This window comes from Rhinichthys klamathensis, unplaced genomic scaffold (assembly GCF_029890125.1).
Source record: "Rhinichthys klamathensis goyatoka isolate OS25496 unplaced genomic scaffold, OSU_Roscu_1.1 h1tg000488l_1, whole genome shotgun sequence".
Lineage (NCBI taxonomy): Eukaryota > Metazoa > Chordata > Actinopteri > Cypriniformes > Leuciscidae > Rhinichthys > Rhinichthys klamathensis.
Genome location: NW_026606975.1, coordinates 572,985 through 598,556, shown reverse-complemented (window position 1 = coordinate 598,556; position 25,572 = coordinate 572,985). Strand labels below are relative to the sequence as shown.

The following is a 25,572-nucleotide window of genomic DNA, read 5'->3' as shown; positions in this document are numbered from 1 at the left end:
AATTTGGGTTGAAATAACCCAGCATTGTCATATGAACCCGATTGCTTTCATTGCAGGAGAGCAGCGTGAACATCCAGCTAAACATCTTCTTTTGTGTTCTACAGACGAGAGAAAGTCCTACGGGTTTGGAGCGACATGAGGGGCGAGTAAATGAAGACAGAACCTTGATTTGTGTGTGAACTCTCTCTTTAACACAGATATTATTATGCGTTCTTTGTGTGTGTTTGCGGCACATGAAAGCTGCTGTACCCCACGCATGCCCTCTGGGCTCTGGCACACATCCACTACTCCCTCAGCCTCTTTCTTCTTTCTCTCTCCATCTAAGCTTTAAGCACACAGCATCCACACAGTGTCGTTCTCCGGGTGAAAGACGGCAGCTTTTGAGACACTTTTGATGCCCGATTTACCACGGTATGGCAGACTCAAAGATCCCATATACAAAAACAGAGAAAGCAACATCATAAAACGCTGCATAACACGCCATACGCGGCGGCCTATCTGTAAAACACACACTTTGGACGGGTTATCTGTGCTTGTTGAATGTTTCACACACAATACACTAGTATGGTAACACTAGATGGTGTGGAAATCAGTGCCAGCCATCTCATTTGAATCACTGTGTCTATTGTACGCAAACACTGACTGTCTTTTGCATGTATTTAAAGTGTCCGACATCATATAACATGAAGACTATACTGTTTGCACAAGCAAAACATTAGTGCATTCAAATCACTGAATAAATATCCCATCTAGCAACTGCGACCAGCCAAAACGCAGTAGCGACTTTTGCACTTATATTTTGCTCAAGGAAAAGCTAGTCGAGTTAACAAACATGCACGCACACTTGATTCAAACGGGTTTGGTAATCTAGGATTATAATCTACATAATTTTGCATCTTTTTTCAGTGCATTTTTATTCAGCCAGCCAGAACGCGTCTGTGCTGAGAGTGAATTCGGGGCTGAAATGGTTTAGCAAAAGCTTGAGCTGATTTGACAGGACAAGTACACAGGAAAGCTATTACTGTGGCTGGTGTGAAGAGAACAGACTCAACGGCTACGTTTGCAGATGGCTTTTTTTCTTCAATGATTTCCTCTCGTTCTCTCTTCTCATTTTAATCTCACCTCGAGCTGCACGAGACTCTTTATCTCACACCATTAAAAGCTGCAGCACTGTTTGCACGGCGGCGCTCAGTGTTTGTTTAAGGATGTGAGCTCACGACAATGATTCTGGACCAACAATCTGAGGCCATGGCGAGGTGAAATTAAGTCATAACTGCATGCGAATATACATTAACCACATTACCAGCATGATCTCATTCATATTCGGACAGTAGGTCTTCGTGCGCATGGTTCACGTGATCATGTTTGTGTGTTTGGATATGCACCTTTAAAGTCCCTCTGTGGTGAAAATCAAGTTTTTAATGTTGTTTATATGTTTAGGTGGTGTTTCTAATATACAAACCATGTCAGTCAACACCATTGCTGAGAATTTTCTCCTTAAAACTGCACTTTATCAAAGACAGACTCAAAACGCCCCTGTTTCCTACCATCACAAACAAGTGACCAATCCCGTCACGAGGGGGGCGGAGCTTCTCTTCACTGGGTTTCTATGATGTTCAAATCATTTCTAAGACTGAGGATGTATGACTCTAAGATGGCCAACAGGAACGTGGTGTGTGTAACATTAGCAACACATTATTAGCTGTTTGATAACGTAGTCAAGCCAAAGGCTAATCAGATCAATTACAGTCCGTTACCATTAGATACATAAAACGCATTAATATTCTGATACATGGACTGTATAATTCACTCTTCCTCTTCTTCTTCTCAGTCAGATTCTGTTTCAAACATTTATGGCAGAATTAAACCAATATTTCTACTTGCCATCATGTAGCGTTTACCGTTGAGCGAGTGGATCCGGTAATCTGAGCTGGTGTGAGTGAGTGGAGGCGGAGACTCATTTGCATATTCATGAATTCACATATACTAAGTGAACCAAGGGTGTAGATTTACATTCAAACTATTTTAAGGCATAATTCAAACATTTAAATATGTCATTTTGATCATCAAAGATGAGTTTTAATGGATAAAATGATTAACTTCAGAGGATTTCAATGTATTGACAGAATCTACAATATACTTTTAAGTATGAACAAGTTTAGAGACGTACAAATCTGTGCAAATCCCCAGTAATTGCCATTTTCAACTCATTTATTAGTAAATGATGCAACTTTGTCAGAGAAAGACCATTTATTTTACTGATAAATTAAATCCAGATGTGACTTAAGACTTTAAAAGTCACTTACACACTGAATTTAATTATCTTCAAAGCTGAAATATGCGTGAAACATTGCCATTGCTAAAGCTTAGCATGTGTTTCATTCATCATATTGTCAAATTAACCCAAATTCATTAAATAAATGTGATGCTGTTAAAAAATAATGTTAACGCTTTACAAGAGCTCTCATTTGCTAACAATGAGCATTTATTTATGGTCGTTAATAAAAATACAACTGTTTGTTGTTTGTTCATGTTAGTTCACAATGCACTTACAACTTTTGATTTTAAAATGTTTTATTAAATTTTGAAATTAACATTGCCTGACATTATTAAATACATAGAAGTATTGTTCATTGTTTGTTCATGTTAACTAATGAGACCTTATTGTAATGTTTTACCAAAATGTTTAATTGATTCTAACTTTGTCCTTAACCTAATTTTACCACAAACAAATCTCTAAAGTTGTAACAGGATCCTAAAATTGCACCTATATGTGCCGTATGAATATTAATGAGATAGCCATTAAAAGCTGGAACAAACCAAGTTCTCTCAGACTCGAGGGGGGGTCACAGAAAGATCCGCTTCAGGAAGAGTTCAGGAGCGAGTGGGCCGATCCGGGCTCTTAAAATTCCTGAGGTCTATCTGACAACAGAGATACGGCCATCGCGCTCTTGTTTTAAGAACAAGGCCTCTGTTTTCCCCTGACTTGGCTCTTTCCATTCACTCGTGGTACGGAGGGCCTCTGCGTCGCTAAAAAGGGCCCGTGTTTATTTGCACATGTCCGTCATACGATTTTCTCGTGTTAGCACTAATGCTACGATATGACCTCGGAGAGACACACCGGGCCGCTCGGTTTAACCAAATAATCAGGCAGCAGAAGAAATTATATTTACCCGAGTTGTGAAATTGATAAGACGAAAATACTGAAAAATATCAGATAAAATCTGAATTTTGCAGAACGCTGGATAAATGCAAGTTAAATACAAATATTTAAAATTAATTAATTAGGTAGAGCTCAAACTGTAGAGCGTGACGCCAGCAACGCCAAGGTCATGGGTTCGATTCCCAGTAAATGCATGAACTGAATGCAGTGTAAGTTGCATTGGATGAAAGCATCTGACAAATGCATGAATTATGCTTAGTAAACACAATAAATCACTTTATCCCATATATTTTGGCCCATAAGATTATGCAAAAAGCTTTAAAAAAAAAACTATATTAAATGCAAAGATAAACATGCCATGGAATGCATGAACTGATAAAGTGTATATCTTGAATGCAATGTAAGTCGCTTTGGATAAAAGACAGTATGTGCAAAAGTAATAGTGCATTTTGTGCAATGGCTACCAAGAGCATGCAAACATAATTCACGGTTTTCCTACTCATGTCATGTTAATCATTTAAGCACATATTTGCTTACTTTTGTACAATAAACAGTTCTGGTCGTCACTTATAAAGTCTGAGTCACGAAGCAAAACTGCTGTAGGAAACGCTGGTTTATGCATCGCTATAAATAAACGTTTTTTGGGTGTTTTTTTTTTTTTTTTTGCTTAAACTCGCTTTTTTCTGCAAGCTTGCTTCATAGTTTCCAGCAAAAATCTGGCACTGGGAAAGGCAAAGCCTCATTAAGAGTTTATATCCCGACCACAATATCAATAGCATGGATAAAAAAGGGACAGAAAGATTACAGTAAGACCCGGCTTACAGCGGCGAACGGCTCGTGCCTTTGAAATGTCAAGAGGAAGGAGGAGGTGAACCCATCACCAAACTCATTTAAACACTCGCGCAATACAAATATTCTCCTGCGCTTTCGCCCTGCAGGTATATTTAAAACATAAACGCTGTACGTCTCTCTCTTTCTGTGAAATGGAGGTGCGCAGAACATTCCAGACTATCAAACGACCGGTGCAACGATTTCCACATGCGAGCTTAGTCAGGCAAAAATATCCCGAAAACAGGAGCTAATCTGTGACTTTACGCGGCGTCTCACGCCTCCTCCACTGGTGCCTAATCTCGAACCGCAGCAGGCGAACAAATTAGGAGCTTTCAAAAAGAATGCCTGCTAAAAAATAATTAAGAAAATATTTTTAAAACAAAGTTGGTCGGAAGAATAAAAAAAAAACACCGACGCGTCGCCTGGCTTTGCTGATTAGCTGTCGTTAATTATGAAAGCGTTAAGAGATGCTCAGCGCCAGTCTGCCAGAATCCGCCTGGCGACGAGGAGGACCCGGTTGAGACCAGCTGCGAGTGGCAGCGATGCCATTTTCACTTGCCACTTGTAATTTGAAGTTTACCCTCCGCCGTAACCGCGTCTGGAAAAACAAACAGTTTATCTCGTTCTCACCACGGGTCAGAGGAAACCTGCACTGTAAACTCATACGCCTGCTGTTTCAAATAACTGCAAACATGCTTCCAACAGTCCTGAACTTACAGTAACTAGTGCTGCTGATGTAACTAACCCTGTGGTTTAATATCTGAGTGAACCTGCAGTTATCCTCCAGATCTGCAGGACATTAGCACTACTAAACTCTTACACATCAAACACACACACTGACTCTGTTTACTACTCATGGTTTACCAGCCCGGGGCTCTTTATCCTGAGGCAGGCGTTGCTTTAACAGCCCTAAACCATACGGCCCACAGGGGAGAACATCACAAAGATAATCTGTTTAACGTCTCAATTGTTTCTCCAAGATTACATGGACACGTCTTTTGCTTTTTTGCTTTTGCATTTCCGGCTTAGATACGATTTCCAGAGTTTAAGATCTCAAAAATGTGTCACATTGATTTCTGTAGCACTGCAGATTTCACAGAAATAAACGTTTCTGGCAAAATTCATCAATAATGAAATTACTTCAATTTGCTCTACAGAAGACTATAGTTATTATTCAGCTCAATTTAGTGCTTTTGCCAAGATTAAAAATGCAATTAAATCCGGTATGAAGTCAAATATTTCTCATCAACTCTCAAGCTATTTTCTCATTTATTTATTTGTATTATTTCTCATTAACATCTGAATTTTGTTCGTTTTTATGAGAAATTAGGTTTCTAGAGTTTTCCAGAGTCCTCAGATTTGCCATGATAAAGTGTGCAATCAAATTCAAAATAAATTGTAATCAAATTCACAAAGATCTGCATTCATTTTAAATGCACGACAACTATTTTCGCATTTATCTATTTGTATTATTCCTCTAATTTCAGGAGAAATATGAGTGAAAACATGTGAAAACTCCACAGATATGAGTTGGAGAGCAAATTTAGACTTTAGCTTTTTCCTCTAAAGCTTCAGATCTCAACAATGTCTCAAACAGTGCTCAGATTCACCAAGATAACGTGCGCCCACACTTTCTCCACATTTATTTTAAAGCACGACAGCTATATTCTCATTTATCTATTTTCATTACATTTTAGACATTTCTCCTGAAATTAGAGTATAACTCCTGAGCTGTGAACGAGCAACCGCTGAGCAATACAACGAGCTCACAAGCGCACACATTTAAACACAACAAATCCAGCTCCTGTTTGTTCCTAATTCAATTTATTCTCTTATTAAATCTTTATAATCCATAATGTCTGCGTTTCCAGCGGCGTTTCTCTGGCTCAGACCTTTTCCTAAATGCTTCCTACCTTCCGCCGAATGAGTGAAACGACACCAAATTGCTTTTCCAACATGCAGTCGGCTTGATAAAGACAGCCGTCAGTTCCTCTGCCATACTTTCTTTATGGTCTATGTGATTACGAACTGCAACCCACACTCTCTTCCAATCTGTCACGCAGCCATACACTCGGCCAGAGAGAGAGAGAGAGAGAGAGAGAGAGAGAGAGGCCAGATTCCAGTGTCTTTGTGTCAAAGATTAGGAGCTGGAATGGAGAACTCACTGTTTGCTCTGGGATCGTACATTATCCCGACTACAACAACACAAAACATTCCTCATCAGTTCCCGCACACATCCCGCGGGACCGCTTCACGCTCATATTCTTGACTTCGTCTCAGGAGCTTCTCCTAAAATAATCACAAACCAATTTTCACTCACAAAATTGCTTGTAAATTTCACAAATAACTGCAAAGAAACAAACTGAATTAGGCTAAACGTGAAATGTTATTTACAAGCGCAGTATTGAGCTCGACGGCTTTTAATTAATCCGTGCACACTTTTAAACACTCTTAAGGAGACATTGAAGAAGATGCGTTTCGTCCATAATGAGAGCCTAAGCCCCTCCCCTTCCGGTCGACCGCCATGGGACATATTTAGGAAAAATATTGTATGGTAGTCAATGGTGAGAGACAACAAATATTTTGATCTCGTTTGAATTGTGCCCTGAATTACACATATGATGTTTGTCAATTTAAAAGATACATTTTAAAGTCAAGAAAGTCGCAGTTTGATGTAAAACTGTTGAGGAATAAGACTGAAAATACGTTATTACAAAGACTACAAACCCCAAAGGCGCACATTTTCTCTCAATGAATGAAGCTAACTTTACTGAAGCTAACTTTACTGAAGCTAACTTTACTGAAGCTAACTTTACTGAAGCTGACTTTACTGAAGCTAAGTTTACTGAAGCTAACTTTACTGAAGCTAACTTTACTGAAGCTAACTTTACTGATGCTAACTTTACTGAAGCTAACTTTACTGAAGCTAACTTTACTGATGCTAACTTTACTGAAGCTAACTTTACTGATGCTAACTTTACTGAAGCTAACTTTACTGAAGCTAACTTTACTGATGCTAACTTTACTGAAGCTTACTTTACTGAAGCTAACTTTACTAAAGCTAACTTTACTGATGCTAAGTTTACTGAAGCTAACTTTACTGAAGCTAACTTTCCTGAAGCTAACTTTACTGATGCTAACTTTACTGAAGCTAACTTTACTGAAGCTAAGTTTACTGAAGCTAACTTTACTGAAGCTAACTTTACTGATGCTAACTTTACTGAAGCTAACTTTACTGAAGTTAACTTTACTGAAGTTAAGTTTACTGAAGCTAACTTTACTGATGCTAACTTTACTGATGCTAACTTTACTGAAGCTAAGTTTACTGAAGCTAACTTTACTGAAGCTAACTTTACTGAAGCTAACTATACTGAAGCTAACTTTACTGAAGTTAACTTTACTGAAGCTAACTTTACTGAAGCTAAGTTTACTGAAGCTAACTTTACTGAAGCTAACTTTACTGAAGCTAACTTTACTGAAGCTAACTTTACTGAAGCTAAGTGTACTGAAGCTGACTTTACTGAAGCTGACTTTACTGAAGCTAAGTGTACTGAAGCTAACTTTACTGAAGCTAACTTTACTGAAGCTAACTTTACTGAAGCTAACTTTACTGAAGCTGACTTTACTGAAGCTAAGTGTACTGAAGCTAACTTTACTGAAGCTAACTTTACTGAAGCTAACTTTACTGAAGCTAACTTTACTGATGCTAACTTTACTGAAGCTAACTTTACTGAAGCTAACTTTACTGAAGCTAACTTTACTGAAGCTGACTTTACTGAAGCTTACTTTACTGAAGCTGACTTTACTGATGCTAACTTTACTGAAGCTAACTTTACTGAAGCTGACTTTACTGATGCTAACTTTACTGAAGCTAACTTTACTGAAGCTAACTTTACTGAAGCTAACTTTACTGAAGCTGACTTTACTGAAGCTTACTTTACTGAAGCTGACTTTACTGATGCTAACTTTACTGAAGCTAACTTTACTGAAGCTGACTTTACTGAAGCTAACTTTACTGAAGCTAACTTTACTGAAGCTAACTTTACTGAAGCTAACTTTACTGAAGCTAAGTGTACTGAAGCTAACTTTACTACCAAAGAAAGGTATTAAATAAACAGAGTACAGTTTAATCGCATGTAGAATTTAAAGGGGCATTTCACCCAAAAGTTTAAATTTTACATAATTTGTATGAATATAAATATAAATTGTGACATTGTGATATATATAGCCTATATATATTAAATAAACAGAATCCCTTTTACTTTAATGTAGAATTTGGAGGGACGTTTCACCCAAATATTAACATTCTGTCATCATTTAATCATCCCAAACCTGTAAGATATGAAATGTCTGTGGTTTTTGTTGTTTGTTTGATTGTTTGTCCATACAATGGAAGTCAATGGACCCCAATGTTGTCCTACAAAACATCGTCTTTTGTCTTTTGCAGAAGAAAGAAAGCCATTCGAGTTGGGAACGACATGAGGGGGGAGTAAATGATGAATATATTTCTATTTTTATTTTGGGGTGAATTATCCCTTTAACCCAGTCTCCACTTGCTCTCAATTGAGTCAAATTGCTTAGCAGCAAAAAATTAATTATTAAAAAAGTCTCATTTGTGGTTTTTCTTTCAAGCCCAGTTTAAAGGCCTTGAAGCCACTCGAGAGGCGTTCAACCCTGGGTTAGACATGAAATGATCAAGAGATTCGCTGTTTAGCAGATGAACCTGAATAAAAGCATGTGATGAGAGTCGGACAGGGTTGAAGAGAGACAGTCACAGGTCGAGAGGCGAAACACGCTCAACAGAGCTCACGCCTGCATGTTAATTACACTGGAAACACTCACAAGTCTCTATTCAACACTGTCTCTGTGCGACACACACGTCGAAGCTTCGGGCTCTGGCGTTTGAGTCTATAGACGAGTGTGAGAGATGCTGGAGGAGTTTCCCCGTCTCACACACACACATAACTCTGATATTGTTGATTGTTGAACCCATTTCTTGAGACGTGAACTGAAATGGTTGTAGTTCACGAAGGCTTTGAAACACAGACCTAAGGTTGGTCTCACACTTGGATGAAAGAACTTTAAAAAATTGAAGTTTACTGTAAACCAAAATATATATTTTACAAAACTCCAAAAAAATTGATGGAAAATCAAAGCCACATCTAACCCTCTGGTGCTGTTCGCACGTCAGTCAAAAATAACCAAAAGTTTATTTAATATGTTGTATTTTTATGGGATTCTATGGTAATAAATTATAGTTATGGAGTAGTTATAGAGAGAGTGACTTCTTACAAATACCTAGGTATTTGGATTGATGATAAATTGTCTTTTGGGGTCCATATTGAGAGCCTTTTAAAAAAGACCTAAGTTAGGGTTTTATTTTAGATTAAAGAGGTGCTTTCCTTATTCAGCAAGGAAAAAGTTGGTGCAGAGTTCATTCTTAACAGGTTTGGATTACGGTGATTTAATGTATATGCACTCTACCTCATTTTTATTAAAAAAAAACTAGATGTATATTATATCACTCTGCCTTACGTTTCATTACAGATGCAACAGCTAGGACTCACCATTGCACTCTGTATGAAACTGTACAATGGCCCTCCCTCTCTCTCAGAAGAAAATCTCATCTATTGATTTTTATTGGCAAAGCACTAATGGGTAAATTACCCATTTACATTTCAAATTTACTTACTTACCAAAACAGTATTTACAGAACAAGGTCGTCAAAAAAAATATTATTAATTATTCCATCAACAAAAACAGAATTTGGTAAAAAAGCTTTTTCATCATATGCACCAAATGTCTGGAATGAACACCAAAACACCTTAAATTTAGAATCACTTCCATCTATTAATATTTTTAAAAACCTTTTAAAGTCAACTTTGACTGAACGGTGTAATTGTTTTTAACTAGGTACCCTTTAAATTATATGTTTGTATTTACTTAAGTTAAACAAAATGTCTTGTTTGTATATGTATAGTCTATGTATAGAGATTTGTTGTGTAGTATGTAATTTTTTGTCCTGTTTTTTTTTTTTTTATTATGTTTTTTCTTTGGCCGCCTATCTTGACCAGGTCTCTCTGGGAGAAGAGTTACTGTAACTCAATGGGACTATTCCTGGTTAAATAAAGGTAAAAAAAAAAAAAAAAAAAAAAAAAAAAAAATTATCCATTTATTCACTTTTTGAGCATGGCCCTGAAAATTTAATTTCCAACTTAAACTGTCATAAATATAAAAAAAAAATCTTCCCTATAGTGCCGTATATCTGATTGAAACACTTCTGGAACAAGAACAAATGTGGGCGGGGCTTGATTGTGTCTGTGAGGAATTGATTGGATGGTTGTGGTTTGCTATTGGCTGATCTCATGTGAGTGACAGGTTATAGCCCCGCCCACATCATCAGAGAAGAGAAGCTGCAAGAGGAAGATATTCTGATTCAAGATTATTAGCACAATAATGATGTGCACGGATAAATCATTTAGAATAAAAACTGCAATAAAAAACTTCTTGGAGAGTTCCCGTGTCCCTCGGGTGTCTTCTCAGGGCCCGGGCTGGTGGTGATCGACTCCAGCAGTGTTTGCTCAGGACACGCCACAGGACACTCAGTGTTTGCCCAGTCTCTCTCTCTCCATAAAGCTGATGCATTCCAGCGCATACGCCGTATTTATTTATCTCACGTCCTCTGGTTTATCGTATGACTGTCTTTTACATTCAGTTCTTAGAGTCATCATGTGTGGAGCAGAAACACACATTACACAACATCTGCACTCGTGTCTGCTCATGTCCGGGTCATATTTCACACTCAAATCAATAAAGAGAAATAAGTAATTGCATTTTGCTTATAGAAGATGACTAGCAATAGCAAGTAGCTAACAACAGGCGATTTTAAAAAAGAGACAATTAGTATATATATATATATATATATACTTGTATAATGTATATGTATATAATTAAATATTAAATACATTTAATATACAGTATATAAATAATGTTTAATTAATGTAATAATAATATACTGTATATACAACAAATATTAAAGTGACATTTATATATATATATAATAAAATAATATTATATAATTATTATATTAAGTAAAATGTTACTATATATATGTATATTTGACATGTTTTACATGTTTTAATTAATATAATACATATATATATAACAATTTTTATACAATTGTTATATGGATTAATATATATCTTATTGATTAAAATATATATTAAAATTAAATAAATACATACATTTATATTATAAATACTACTACAAATACTAAAATGACATATTTATTTAGTAAAAATGTATGTATTTTTTATTTTAATATAAATAATAATATATTTGAATCAATAAGATATATATTAATCCAGATAACAATTGTATACATTTATATATATATATATATATATTAATTAAAATACATTATTTTATATAATATATATATATGCTACAGTAATGCTTCAATATTTGTCGTGTGTGTGCGTGGCTTGGGAATATGACCTTGACATGTGATTGGTGGGATTCACAAAGTCATGAGTCTGAATGTAATACGGGAAGACACATATAAACAAACACTAGCGACTATCAGCCTCGAATCCCACAGGGAAAAGGTAGTTGGTCACAGCTGAGTTCATTTTGCAACTTGTGTGGTATTTTCTGGGTTAGCGAGTCGCTTTAGCTTCTCTTCAGCTCAGCTTCAGGTGGACCCGTCGCCTGTCAAACCGGGACATAATCAGAGCCCAAACAATATCAGCAACTTCCAGGCCTTGTCAAAGTTTCCTGCGTTTACAGCTCATAAAAAACTCCCACGAAATGTGTTTTTTGCAGCCGGGCCCCCACGCGCTCTTCCTCGGCCCTCGCCGGTGCTTTAATGAGAGTATTTCACACCGTCAAGCTGCAAAAGCCATGCATACTCAACATTTACCTCGTATACTTTATTTATACACATTCACTCTGTTCTGAATGATTCATCGGTGCATATTATTCCATGTTTAACTATTTTTGCAAGCCAATATTCAGACCTATTTTGATCAGAAAACCCACTTTTTTAAAAACAAATTCTCACTTAGAAATTTGTGAATGGCATTTCGAGGTGGTTTTGACTTTACCTTCCTCACCCTGAGCTAAGATTTCACGTTATTATGTGTTTTTTTGTTTTACTTTTTTTGCACCGTTCACATCTATCGGACCCTCGTTATCAATGCCGCAATATAATCCTGCAGATTTAGCAAGTGCTTTATGCTTTCATAACTCATTTCCAGCGGCGCCTTGCGAGCCGGACGAAGTGCTTTCAGTAAGATGAGCTCAAATGCTTTCACTAAAACTTTTTTCTGTGGGTCTGTAGAAAGCCGCAGATGAGCGAGGTGACAGGTCCACAATGAAGCCGAGTCCGCTAAAAATAATCAGTGAGTGCTTTCATTGTATTTATGTAACACTTCCTTTAAAAACCCCCACAGCAGGACGGCAGAACACCTCCAAAGAAACAACACCAGTTAGTCATTGAGAAACGCTCGAGTTAGAGACAAAAACAGGCCCTCGATTTACTTTTTATATGATCCGGGCCTAAATATGAATGCTTTTTAGTAGTGCTTGATATTCCAAATCATCAAAATAACTCTGAAATGACTTTCCCTTTCAGCTGACATCAGCGAAATGCAACATACAGACACTTTTCACCATGCAAACAAGTCCTAACGGGTGAAATCAACACCGATACATGCTGCATTTTCACCTAAAGAAGCACGAGCTAGAAACCCTTTGATCACGCACACCATCTTTGCATAAAGGTCACGTTTACTGACATAAAACAAGAGCAGAAAATCAGCCAGATCTGCCTCAAACCGGCGTCTGATGTCAATAACATCCGGATGGGGTTTATGCAGGAAATCAATTGTATCTGACCGATAAACACAACAGCAAGATAAATGCATAATTCAGACCCGATTCGGCTCGGAAATCATCACACACACACAAAAAAAAAACGAAATCCAAATTGTCTGCGCTCACATGTGCAAGCAGGGGTTAAAACACTTCCTGACCAAAAAGAGACAAACTGAAAACCACACACACGTGGGTGACAAAGAAACTGTGCGAATTCTGCGATGCCATCCTGTTTGGTTTAGGTTCAGCTGCCACAAAGATATTTCCTATTTCAAACGTGCACAAGCAGCCATTTTATGATGAGATATAAAACAATCGCTCTGCTTGCCGGGGAGCGAAAGACAATTCGAAGCGTTTTCATTTAAACGACATCCGTCGACGACAATCCACCGGCTTCGAGTTCTGAGCCATTGCCATGCCGAGTGCACTAGAACAATAAACTTGTGTCTTTCATGGGGACGATCAGAGTGTGGCAACATCTGGCGGCGGGACTCAGCTCTGGGTCTCCAAACCGCTGACTGACAATTATGGTCGGCTGAGAAATCCTGTAATGGATGCGTGCAACCCTTCATAACTCCATCCAAAATGACATGCTACAGTCAAACAAAGATTATTCAGAGATATCATTTGTGATATTTTTTTTACTAGTGTGCAGGACACGCTAGTAAAAGTTCACTGATGTAAGTGAGGAGAGCAAAATAAAGTCAACTGTGACATATTATACCCAATAATTCTTCATACAGTCAAATTTGGGACCAACATTTATTCCTCCACTTTGAGCTGATCATGTTTTCTTCAGTGTGTTTTCTGTAATTGCTAATGCTCTTTTTACACACAGACTGAACAACATGAAGCATTGCTTGGTCACTGGTTGAGCTAAACTGGTATTATCTAATTGTGTAGTTAAATTTAACAGCTGACAGATATTCAACATAATTCATGTGTGAGAGTCTAACCGAAGGACGGACAAAACCAGTCAAATATCAACTCATTTAATAACTCTTATTCCCGTTTTCTATAGCGAATGAACTGTGATAATGTGAGAAATGTTAAAGGTGTCTGAATACGTTTTGGTTTTACTGTATATGTGCACATGCATTTGGGGGTGCAGCTACACCACATCCTGAAAGGGGGGTCTCGGGTGGACCACTGCTTCTGTGAGGCGCTGACGGGTCGGAAACACATGCCCCACATCAAGCACTGACAGGTTCTGATCAAAGTGCCCCGGCGCCCTGTGGGGGATTTCAATTAATGTCTTCCAGTTCGGTCTTATTTTCCGTCGGTTCATTGTGAGGTCATATTACAACAACAAAATGCCCAGTCAATTCTAATGCAGATTTATTGATGTGTTATATAGAACTCTCGGGATCTTGACCAAGCCAAAAAGGTTCCATATAAGGAGAAATTTCTTAAATGATTGCATAATTATGAACAGGTTATTCCTGGTTCATATATAAAATGTAAATTAATTAATTAAAACTAAATTATGCCGTAATGGAACCTCTAAAAAGGTTCTATAAATGCAGTGGCTCACGGAACCCTTTAAGATTCTATTAGAACTGGTGCTGTCAATCAAATCGATTAATCACGATTAATCACGATTAATCACGATTAATCACGATTAATCGTATCTAAGTTTGTGTTTACATAGTATATGTGTGTGTATGTATAATTATATTTATTTATATATTTATTCAGACATATGTCTCTGTGTGTGTGTGTGTGTGTGTGTGTGTGTGTATACTGTATACACACACATACATATATAATAGATATAAATAAATAAAATAAATATAGATTTAACTGTCTCATTTGTAACAGTAGTTAATGCATTAACAAACACGAACGATATATTTTTACAGCATTTATTAACCTTACTTAATAATATTAGTAGTTAAACATGTTCAGGTTAGTTCACAGTGCATTAGCTATTATACAACTTTGGATCTTAATAAAAATGTTTTAGTAAACGTTGAGATTAACATGAACTAAGATGTAGAAGTTGTGTTCATTGTTAGTTCATAACGAATGTTAACAAATAAAACCTTATTGTCTTATATAAGTGTTACCGGAGATTTTATTACAATAGTTCTAACAAAGAAAAATGTCAATAAATGCACGCAAATAAAAGAGAAAAATTAGGTTCTTCTAATTAGTGCTGTCAAATCGATTAATCGCATCTAACATAAAAGTTTGTTTATATATATTATAGTGAAACTGAACAAGGCTTAATTCCATCCATTGGGAATCGATTAAATGGTGAAAAGTGAGCGTATCATTGCCAGAATAAAGACAGTGGTTGAACTGGATGGAAAAGTGCAGGATTGGCGACGTCAGCTGAAAACGGAAAGTCGTTTAAGAGGCAAAGCAAGTTATTGCATTTTGATGAAAGATTATGAAGGCATTTTTTCTCCTTTATAATAACATGCAGTGATAGATCATCCACGAAAAATGCTCTTAGAAAGTACATTCTGAATCACCAAAACCACAGCAGCAGAAAACCCCTGAGACAAACTCCTGTTCACCTGAAGGGATGACGATCACACACACACACATCTCGAGATTCACATCATCCAGCAGGCACTAAACTCGGCCTCTGTATCAGCGAGTGTCCCAGAAGTCTGTGCAGTTCTCATTCCCCCGCGGACAGGCTTCGTGATTATTTACCGGCTGCATTACTGAATCAGTTGCTATTCACCATGAAGCCAGCAGACATTCGGCGTTCGTTCGCCCTCTCTCTCTCTCTCTCTCTCTCTCTCTCTCTCTCTCTCTGCCAAGGCCAATTAGTGCTCTGCTGCGCCGGCACCCCCACAGCGACTGACAGCGCTTCACAAAACGCCAGCTACATTTACTGCATTACTGCCCGAGTGTGTGACTGGGCTGCAGACGCTTTTATACGGGATACAGGGCAACAAGAAAAAAACACCAAAAAAATGCTAGGTAATTTTTGCACGGTGGTCACCTGAAGCGTTCTGCTGTTTTACTGTCAGCGAAAACAAATGTACAGTGATTATTAACGTCCCAGGGCGTAGAAACCACTATATAGGCTAACTGTGGGGTAGTAGTCCAACAAAATAGGTTTTCCAGAGGTAAGATTCTGATACCAATCTAGAGAGCAATATAATGTTATACAGGTGAAACTCAAAAAATTAGAATATCGTGCAAAAGTTCATTTATTGCACTAATTCAACTTATATATTCAAACTAATATATTATATAGACTCATTACATGCAAAGTGAGATATTTCAAGCCTTTATTTGTTATAATTTTGATGATTATGGATTACAGCTTATGAAAACCTTTTCACAATATTCTAATTTTGACTTTGGGGTTTTCATAAGCTGTTCAAAATTATAACAAATAAAGGCTTGAAATATCTCACTTTGCATGTAATGAGTCTATATAATATATTAGTTTCACCTTTTAAGTTGAATTACTGAAGTAAATGAACTTTTGCACCATATTCTAATTTTTCGAGTTTCACCTGTTTATATGATAAAGTAATTGGGGTGTGGGATTTACTTTTTCACTCAGAAATGACTAGTAAATTTGACCAAGAATTACAAAGAAACACATTAAATAAATAAAAATTGTATACACATATATTATACACATATACATATCTATACTAAATATATATATCAGTGAAATTACAGTGCATGACAGAAAATGCAATGCAAACTTATTTCCGCATTAGCTTCCATTTTCTATGGGTCTCCACTGTATTTCACACAAGTATTGTGAGTTTTGTAACACAGTTTTGTGGTTCTGACTCATAAAGCAAAGCATTGAATAGTTCTGAAAAGGTCTCGCTCACCACAGAGTGTGCACAGACATTTTCCCACCGCACGTCAGTAATACATGTGCACAGCGGGTCGTGAAGTCTCGGTGCGAATGCTTCTACAACACAGGTGTGGCTCACTCTCGCCAACAGAACTTCATAAAGAACCTGCTTTTAATCATTGCAAAGGACAATGCTTTTGTATAAACGCCTTGAGCTACACATACAAGTGCGCTGAAAAGCACTGGAAACATGATTTTGAGAATTGGATCAGGTTAAGATGAAAAAGCTCATGTTTTCAATTGTGCTGCCATACATTTGGACCACACTAGCAATGCATACTGTTCTATTGGCCACACTTTACAATAAGGTTCATTAGTTAATGTATTAACTAACATGAGCTAACCATGAGCAATACATGTGTTTCAGTATTTATTAATCTTTGTTAATGTTAGTTCATAAAAATCCAGCTGTTCATGTTAGTTCACAGTGCATTAACTAATGTTAACAAATACAACCTTTGATTTTAATAATGTATTAGTAAATGTTGAAATTAATATTAACTAAGATGCTGAAGAAGTATTGTTCAGTGTTACCGTTCTATTCATAAACCTGTTCACATTACACACACAAATCAGGTTCAAAAACACCCGAAGGATGAAAGTAAGACGTCGTGAACAATGTCTCACAGGCAGGTTTATGATCAGCGTTAGAAATGACTCTCTCAGCGCAGCTTCTGTTAGTTCTGGATCGCCTCTTTCCACATAATTAACTTCCCGTGTACAGAACGCAGATCAGCTGGCCTGACGACTCATTTTATCTCACATCTCCATTACAGCGTCGAGGAAAGAGGACAACTGTCATATACAGGGAAAGGTAATTGCTTCATGCAAATCGGTTTTTCATTCACTTGTTGTTCCACTCTAAACAACGCTGGGTTGTTTTAACCCAAAATTGGGTAAAATATGGACAAACCCAAATGTTGGGTTAAAAATGTCATTTAAAATGTTGACCCAACTTCAACTTTCACTTTCAACTGTACATTTTTTAATTACATTTTTAACCCAACATTTTTGGGTTATCCATATTTGACCCAAATTTGGGTTGAAATAACCCAGCATTGTTTAGAGCGTAATACGAACCAGATTGATTGATTTGAGATTGCACAACGTTAAATAAACATATAAAGTAAACAGATTAGGTGCGCTGCTGTTGCACTGATTCAGCATGTATACATTAAAACTTGATTGGAATTAAAACGCTGAATCAGTGTGAGAACAGCACACCTTTCCCATGTAAATCACACACTCCTGCCTCGGGATGAAATGCATATTTAGATGCACCATATGCAACGATACATGCACAGCATGCACAAAGAAAATCTCTTGTTTCCACTGCACTGATGCATTTTTTCGGTTAAAGCATTATTTAAGCTAAAGACAGTTGCACTCGTAGATGCACCACTCTGCACCCGTTTCCAGTAATTGCTAGGCCTACGAGTTATTTTTAGATGGTTAAAGCAGCGAAGAACAAGCTCAAAGAGTAAGACGGAGAGAGACAGACTCTTTGAACGGACTAAATAATAAGTTAAGGCTCAGACTCGCTTTAAATGAATCAAGGTTTTCTGCCGTCACACAGCTGGTAATGTGCCACTGCCGCCCACTTACAGGGATCTGATTCAGGAGCGATAACGCTTTTTTGGCTGCCGCTTAACATCCGAGGTGCCTTTTCTTTTGACGGCTGACACTTGGACGTACAATTGAAATTGAAAGTCAAAGCTCACTGCAAGAAACGGCTGCAAAGATCACCATGTTGCACACGGATTCTTCTGGACGTGAATCGCCAATCAAACCAATTTTACTTCTGTAATATGACTTATTTATAAATGCAACAGGATATTCAATGAGACAAGACTGATTGGATGGCAATGTTATTTCAAAGGCGGAGCAAATTATCGCATTTTGATGAAAGACAATCTTTATTCTTTTGAAAAACACACACTGATGAATCAATCACAAATCAATAAAACCAGAAACATGCATTAAGATCAACTTGGATTTCTTCAAGTTATGTTGAAGATCAAACCCTCTTGACATAGCAACACAAGTGAGCGCTATGAATATACTTGATGATCTAAGAGTTAAAAGTAGTTGGGTTGTCTCTAACACACTGTGGTCTGCTGCCTATCTCTGTCTGCATTAATACAGTAACACCGGTGAAGAGGGGGAAGTGGTCCATCTTCTCTTAACCTATCCAACTTCAATTTTAAACGCAGCGAATAAGCCCGGGGCGATGCACAAGTCATAATGCATTCGACAAATATTCTCTGGGTGAAACATGCATTTATGAAGAGATGGCCTTTAGAGGAGGAATTCACAGAGCGTATGCTTAACAAACAATACACCCACTCATGAAAACGAGAGATAGAAAGTCAGTCTGCTCAAAGTGAGAATGAGTCACAGCTCAACTGAAACTTCAGCATCAAGACACCAGAAAAGATGTTCAACCCAAATTCTTGCACTTTTACATGCTTAATATCTGAAAACTAGACTGTGCACCACTGGACCAATGGGCACTTGAGTCAATACTAGCATAGCCGTTACTAGCAGCGCCGGGTGTGTTTGCATTGGAAGTATGGATCTGGCAGGTTTGTTGCAGGGCAAATGATGACATTGGTTAATGTGTTATCGATTGCCTGGTTGTTATGGCTGTAAAGTTGCTTCCCTATTTTCAGGTGTCACTGATTGCAAACTATATGCATGAGGACTGCATTAGTTTAAAACTTTATAAGATGTTCTAAATAGCATGAAAACAAATCAACACTAATCCACTTTAAAGTTACGAGAGTGATTTTTGGTTTGTTCTGCTTTTTGGTCTTAAATTGAGAGCATTTCGTTGAAAAAAATGTCCATTGTCTATTGTCAATATTGTAGAGATGTATAAGCACAGCTCACACAAAAGCCTAAAATGGGCCTTAAGGGCCTAGAATTAATACTCACCAAGTGCTAAATGTGAGTTAAAATTGGTTTTGGCGAATATATGAAACGGTGTCAATCGCCAGTTGGCTGGTAATATTTTTATGAATTCTAGAAATGCAATGTTGTGAGAAAAAGAACAAATGTGAACGACACTCGTTGATGGGCCAGCGCTGCATCGTCACGAAAGTTTAAGCCTTAACAATTGAAACATTCGAGCGCTAGAAGACGCGATTTGTTATTCGCTGTGTGGGAAGTTTTCTGTGCGCAAACATCCGAAATCTGCGTCTTATACAGCACACGAATACTGACTTTAACTCTCTTTCTCGTCGTCTTGCGCTTGAGAATGCCGTATTGGCGAGTATCCTTATAAACATTGTAAGTTATGTCTTTTTAGTGAACATAAACAGTTGAGAAAGAAAAGGCATGTGTATCAGTATATTGGATCAGTGCATTATCTCTTATATTGACAACAGCTGTCCATAATCTTAATCAAACAACCAAAGACAAAGAAACTGCTCTTGACTGAATAACTTTTGTAACTAGATTAATCTGTGATTAATTAATACAGTGTAATTTTACATTTGATTACTTTATTCAATTTCTGTACCTGAAAAATTGTGAATTTTCAGAGGTATCTAAAATTTTGGAGTGTTTTTGCCAAAACTCAATGTATATAATTATATATGATTCTGCCAACCTACACTAAAGAATGCCGGGTTATTTCAACCCAAATTTGGGTCAAATATGGACAAACCCAAATGTTGGGTTAAAAATTTAATTAAAAAATGTACAGTTGAAAGTGAAAGTTGAAGTTGGGTTAAATTAAATTTTTAACCCAATTTGGGTTTGTCCACATTTTACCCAATTTTGGGTTAAAACAACCCAGCATTGTTTAGAGTGTAATGATAAAAGATGTTGGTCACAACTGAAATCCTGACTCCTCCAATGGGATTTTTATATCAAAGGCTAAAAACTGGGTAAAAATAAAATAATAAATGAAAATAATATTTAGATTTATTCACTTATGAATTCTGCATATCCTTTGCTAAAAAAAAACCTCATCCAGTTTGTTCTGGTTTTGGTTTCACATACAGTACATGCACTGTTCTATACGATTGACGGTTTCATACTTCACATACAAGTATGAAAAAGCTCATGCGTGGTTCAGGAATGCAGCATGTAGCATGTTTGTGTGTTAGCGGCAGGAAATGATAGACACTTATCATGGATGGCCTAGTTTTTCAGAACAGTTTCCGGTTCATGCGACAGCACTGTAAACCACTTCACGCAAACTCTCAAACGTTACATATTAATGCAAGACCTCCATACATGACCTTCAATTGGGGCCTCTCAAGAATGTTGGAGAATATTGCATTATTAAAGCTGGAGCACATAAAGAGGGCCATTGTGGTGGGGAGAGCAGGCTTTCCCCCTAAAATTTTGTTTCATAATGTCCACTTGCACAGGATCATTTTTCAACGTATGGAGTTGGCTTGGATTACTCTGTTCTCCATTCGCCGGCTGATCTTTTCCATATGCTTAGAGCCACAAGCTTAACTCTGTGACACCCTAGTATAAACACCCATCAGCAAATTATGAGTTACTCTCTGTCAAGATGGCTGAATTTAAAAGCTCCATCACAGGCTGTCTTTTAACAAAAAAATCTCAAATGCTTCTAAACAGTGTGGTTATTAAATAACAATAGGTAAAAGCCTCTGTTTGCCATTATATAGCCAACGTGATTCATTTCCCACATAATATTTTTTTTTACAAAACATGAATATAACGTTTTTTTAATAACTAAGAAGAAATTAACCCTTTTCACATTTCTGTTTCTCAGAAGTGGAAGTCATTAGTTGGGTAAACTTCTAAAGCGGTAAATGAGAGACGACATTAAATATATTTTTATGTTTCCATTTCCTCAAATAGCAAAAGAAAAACTCCACTATAGTGTTTTCAAGTCTTTCAAAAGAGGAAAAAAATAGAGAGATTGGCAGTCAGAAGAGAGAAAGATGTAAATTTGCTGTATTGGAAACACCCTCACAGCAGCATTAGTTTTTATAAGGTAATATAATACAAAGTAGGCTATAGTGATATATATTTACATACATTTTTTTAAAAATTAAAAACTTTGCGTGATTTACGATGCTGATGACCGTTAAAACGCGTCATCACAGTCTGAGAAAAGGGTCCATTAACTACTTTTAAAAAAAAGTGGCGGTAAAACGAAAGACGTTACTGGGCCGCTGACTGAGGATCAATAATCCACACAGCTGATTGGTTCCTGTATACTATCATGTGCAAATTCATATTTAGTCTGTTTATCGGAAAATTACAGGAAATATTCGCCAACATCGCCATTCTAGATCAGATTTGGTAGGGTTTAACAACGGCCGCTGAAACTTCACGATGTTATCTATTGCTTGATTGACACGTGACGAAAGCCAGCGCTTAAATACGTCGATTCAGTTCTGAGTTCTAAGTAAACAGAATATGAATTTGACAGTATGCGCCTATGCGGATACAAGATCACAAAAGATAAGGACTACACTGTTATGAGAACTTCCCAGTAACACAATGAACCCAATTAAACAAAACATCGGCTAATACGACAGAAAAAAAGTATCATAAACTAAAACTGAATTCTATATTATAGCCTAAACAGCTGCATTACGCACATAGCCTACCATCAAAACTCACAAAGCAATAAGGGATCAACGTTTATTTTAATTATTCTTAATTCACGCTATGACAGATAACTGGAGTGACGAATAATCCGTAGACAAAATGAGGATCGGGGGTGTAAAGTGCATCTTTAACCTGCTAAAATCTTGTCCTAGTCAGCCTGACGCTGAATGCTCGTGCACATGCTATTTTCAGTCAGCAGTACATATCTTATACATTCAGACCCGTTATTAGTCACGCGCTCACTGGCAAAACTAAACTTAACACAATAAGGCATTGCACACATTTTCCGGTTTAAAATATGCTCTTATGTTCTTTGAGGAAAAAAATCTAAGTGCACTAGTATCCACCGTCTCTTTCTACTTGTTTCACAGAACAAATGCATAAATCATCGGAGAAATCCCGCTATAGCCGAGTTCCCCGTAATAAATAAATAAATAGCTAACGTGCCAAAGAACTAATTAATTGTTCGCTACTTCTAACACGTGCAATTGCAACTACGTCACACAGGCTTGCAGTTCTATCAACAAAGCGATTATGAAGCGAATTCACATCCAGACAGAAAGAAAGGAAAGCTGCATGTCTCCTATACTATAAGAGCAGCCGGACGGGAGATCTCCATCTTCCCTCGGGAAACAAGCTGTGTCTCAGTGACTTTATAATGCTTTTCATGTGCAATGCCACATTTCGCTAATTTTGCATGAATGTGCCAGCAGTTACAGTGATGCATTAGTGCAAGTGCACAATTCCCGAGATGCTGAAGTAAGTTTGGGATGCCCGGTCCGGAGATGCCGAGGTTTCGCGCGACCCGACAATGCGCACTGAAAACTAACACATTCACCATACTCAGCCTACACTTACTAACATGATGTGCATGATTGCAACAGATGAAACTGTCCTGAAGTGAATGAAGCAGGTTATTTCCCATCTGGGAAAGAGAAACTGGTGCGTAAAGAAGAAAAAGAAGAAGAAGAAGCCAACGCATGGTGGGGTAAATTACCTTGTTGCAGTGGTAATAGTCCAGAGAGGAGAGGCTGGTGTCGGTGGGTAATGTACAGGAGCCCACGCTTGAAGGAGGTGCCGGGTAAAATCTCACATCCATCGCCCGCTCCGCTAGACTGAAGGCATGGAGAGCAGCTCGCGCTTCTGTTCTCTCTCTCTCTCTCTCTCTCTCTCTCTCTCTCTCTCTCTCTCTCTCTCTCTCTCTCTCTCTATTGTTAACCCAAACAAAAAGCAACAGAACGACTGAAAGAGAAAGGGGTTGAGCCTGTGTTCATGCTCTCCTCACATCCGTTCGCGGGATTTGTTCTGCTCCATATGAAAACGCGCGCGCGGTGATGCTCGCTGGATATGTTTTGCGATTATTTACGCGCTTGTGTTGAGCTTGACAACATCTCAACGCAAAATAATGTTAAAAGGCGTAAAACATGATAATAGGTTAAGTGCAAGTTAATTTTTTTTTAAGTCGTTTAAGTAGCTAGGTTGGAATTCTTTTTTAACAAAATATGTGTGCTTCTACAGTAAAATGCTATTAAAATGATGTTTTAACATAATTTTACATGTAAAAAGTATATTACTCATATAAAAATAGATATATTATTAGGCTACATAGCACCCACGATCCACTGAAATATCGTCGGTTTATTTTTACGCCAAGTTTCCACAGTTCCAACACGGCAAAAAGAAAATAAAGCTGTATATAACTTTGAGAGAACCGAAATCTCCTGCTTTGTGAGCGCGTGCTCGTGGGGTTCACTGACTCTGGCTCTGTCAGGCGACCTCTGCCGATGGGAGCGGGGAGGAAAAGAATGGATGAGATGAGAAACATTTGAGGGTGGACTTCACTTCACATTGGATAAATGCTTCACAAACAACGACCTCAAAAAGTATTTGGACACTTAAAGTTGCATAAAATCTCCCCGACATAAGATAACCGTTAACATTATTATAAAATAGCTGTAAACGCTCTTTGTCTGTCAATCATTTTTGCACCCCGAGATAGATAGATAGATTTAATTTAATGTACTATGTTATGTATTATGTGGTCTTTCTATCATCTATCTATCTATCTATCTATCTATCTATCTATCTATCTATCTATCTATCTATCTATCTATCTATCTATCTATCTGTCTGTCTGTCTGTCTGTCTGTCTGTCTGTCTGTCTGTCTGTCTATCTATCTATCTATCTATCTATCTATCTATCTATCTATCTATCTATCTATCTATCTATCTATCTGTCTGTCTGTCTGTCTGTCTGTCTGTCTGTCTGTCTGTCTATCTATCTGTCTGTCTGTCTGTCTGTCTATCTATCTGTCTGTCTATCTATCTATCTATCTCTCTGTCTGTCTATCTATCTCTCTGTCTGTCTGTCTATCTATCTCTCTGTCTGTCTGTCTATCTATCTCTCTGTCTGTCTGCCTGTCTATCTATCTATCTATCTATCTATCTCTCTGTCTGTCTGTCTGTCTATCTATCTCTCTGTCTGTCTGTCTGTCTGTCTGTCTATATATCTCTCTGTCTATCTATCTATTTATCTGTCTGTCTGTCTGTCTCTCTGTCTATCTATCTCTCTGTATGTCTGTCTGTCTATCTCTCTGTCTATCTATCTATCTATCTGTCTGTCTGTCTGTCTGTCTGTCTATCTCTCTGTCTGCCTGTCTCTCTGTCTGTCTATCTATCTCTCTGTCTGTCTGTCTATCTGTCTGTCTATCTGTCTATCTATCTATCTCTCTGTCTGTCTGTCTGTATCTATCTATCTATCTATCTATCTATCTATCTATCTATCTATCTATCTATCTATCTATCTATCTATCTATCTATCTATGTCTCTGTCTATCTCTCTGTCTATCTGTCTGTCTGTCAATCTATCTATCTCTCTGTCTGTCTGTCTGTATCTATCTATCTATCTATCTCTCTGTCTGTCTATCTCTCTATCTGTCTGTCTATTTCGATGGCTAGTTTTCTGAGGGATAATCTGTCCAATTACACGTTTCCTTTTCCATGCAAATTAATTTATCTTATTTTGAGCTGTGCATATGCGCCTGAATCTTACAGCAGAAGTCATCATGCCATTTTTAAAGAAAGAGAATCAAACAGGGAACAGAGAGAACAACACTTTCCTTCCCAGCCTTTTAAGAGCCAAAGGAAAATAATGTAAAATGTTCCTGATGAACAGACTAACGAACTCGGCTGAAAACTGTTCGTGTTTTCTGTACATCTGCACATTCTTCACTCTAACAGCAGCTCAAAATGT

At 37.5% G+C, this 25,572-nt stretch overlaps 1 protein-coding gene across 6 annotated transcripts in view; it reads right to left on the bottom strand.

Moving 5' to 3' along the window:
* tox2 (TOX high mobility group box family member 2) overlaps positions 1-23,543 on the bottom strand; it is a 153,794-nt gene extending 130,251 nt beyond the window's left edge. The window contains exon 1 of one of the 6 annotated variants that reach the window (XM_056237571.1): positions 23,317-23,543. In XM_056237571.1, the coding sequence (XP_056093546.1) occupies positions 23,317-23,418 (102 nt within the window). In that variant the 5' untranslated portion in view covers positions 23,419-23,543. The remainder of the gene's footprint in view (positions 1-23,316) is intronic. The other 5 variants (XM_056237569.1, XM_056237570.1, XM_056237568.1 and 2 more) reach the window with 5 other exon arrangements.
* Positions 23,544-25,572: the final 2,029 nt, after the last annotated feature.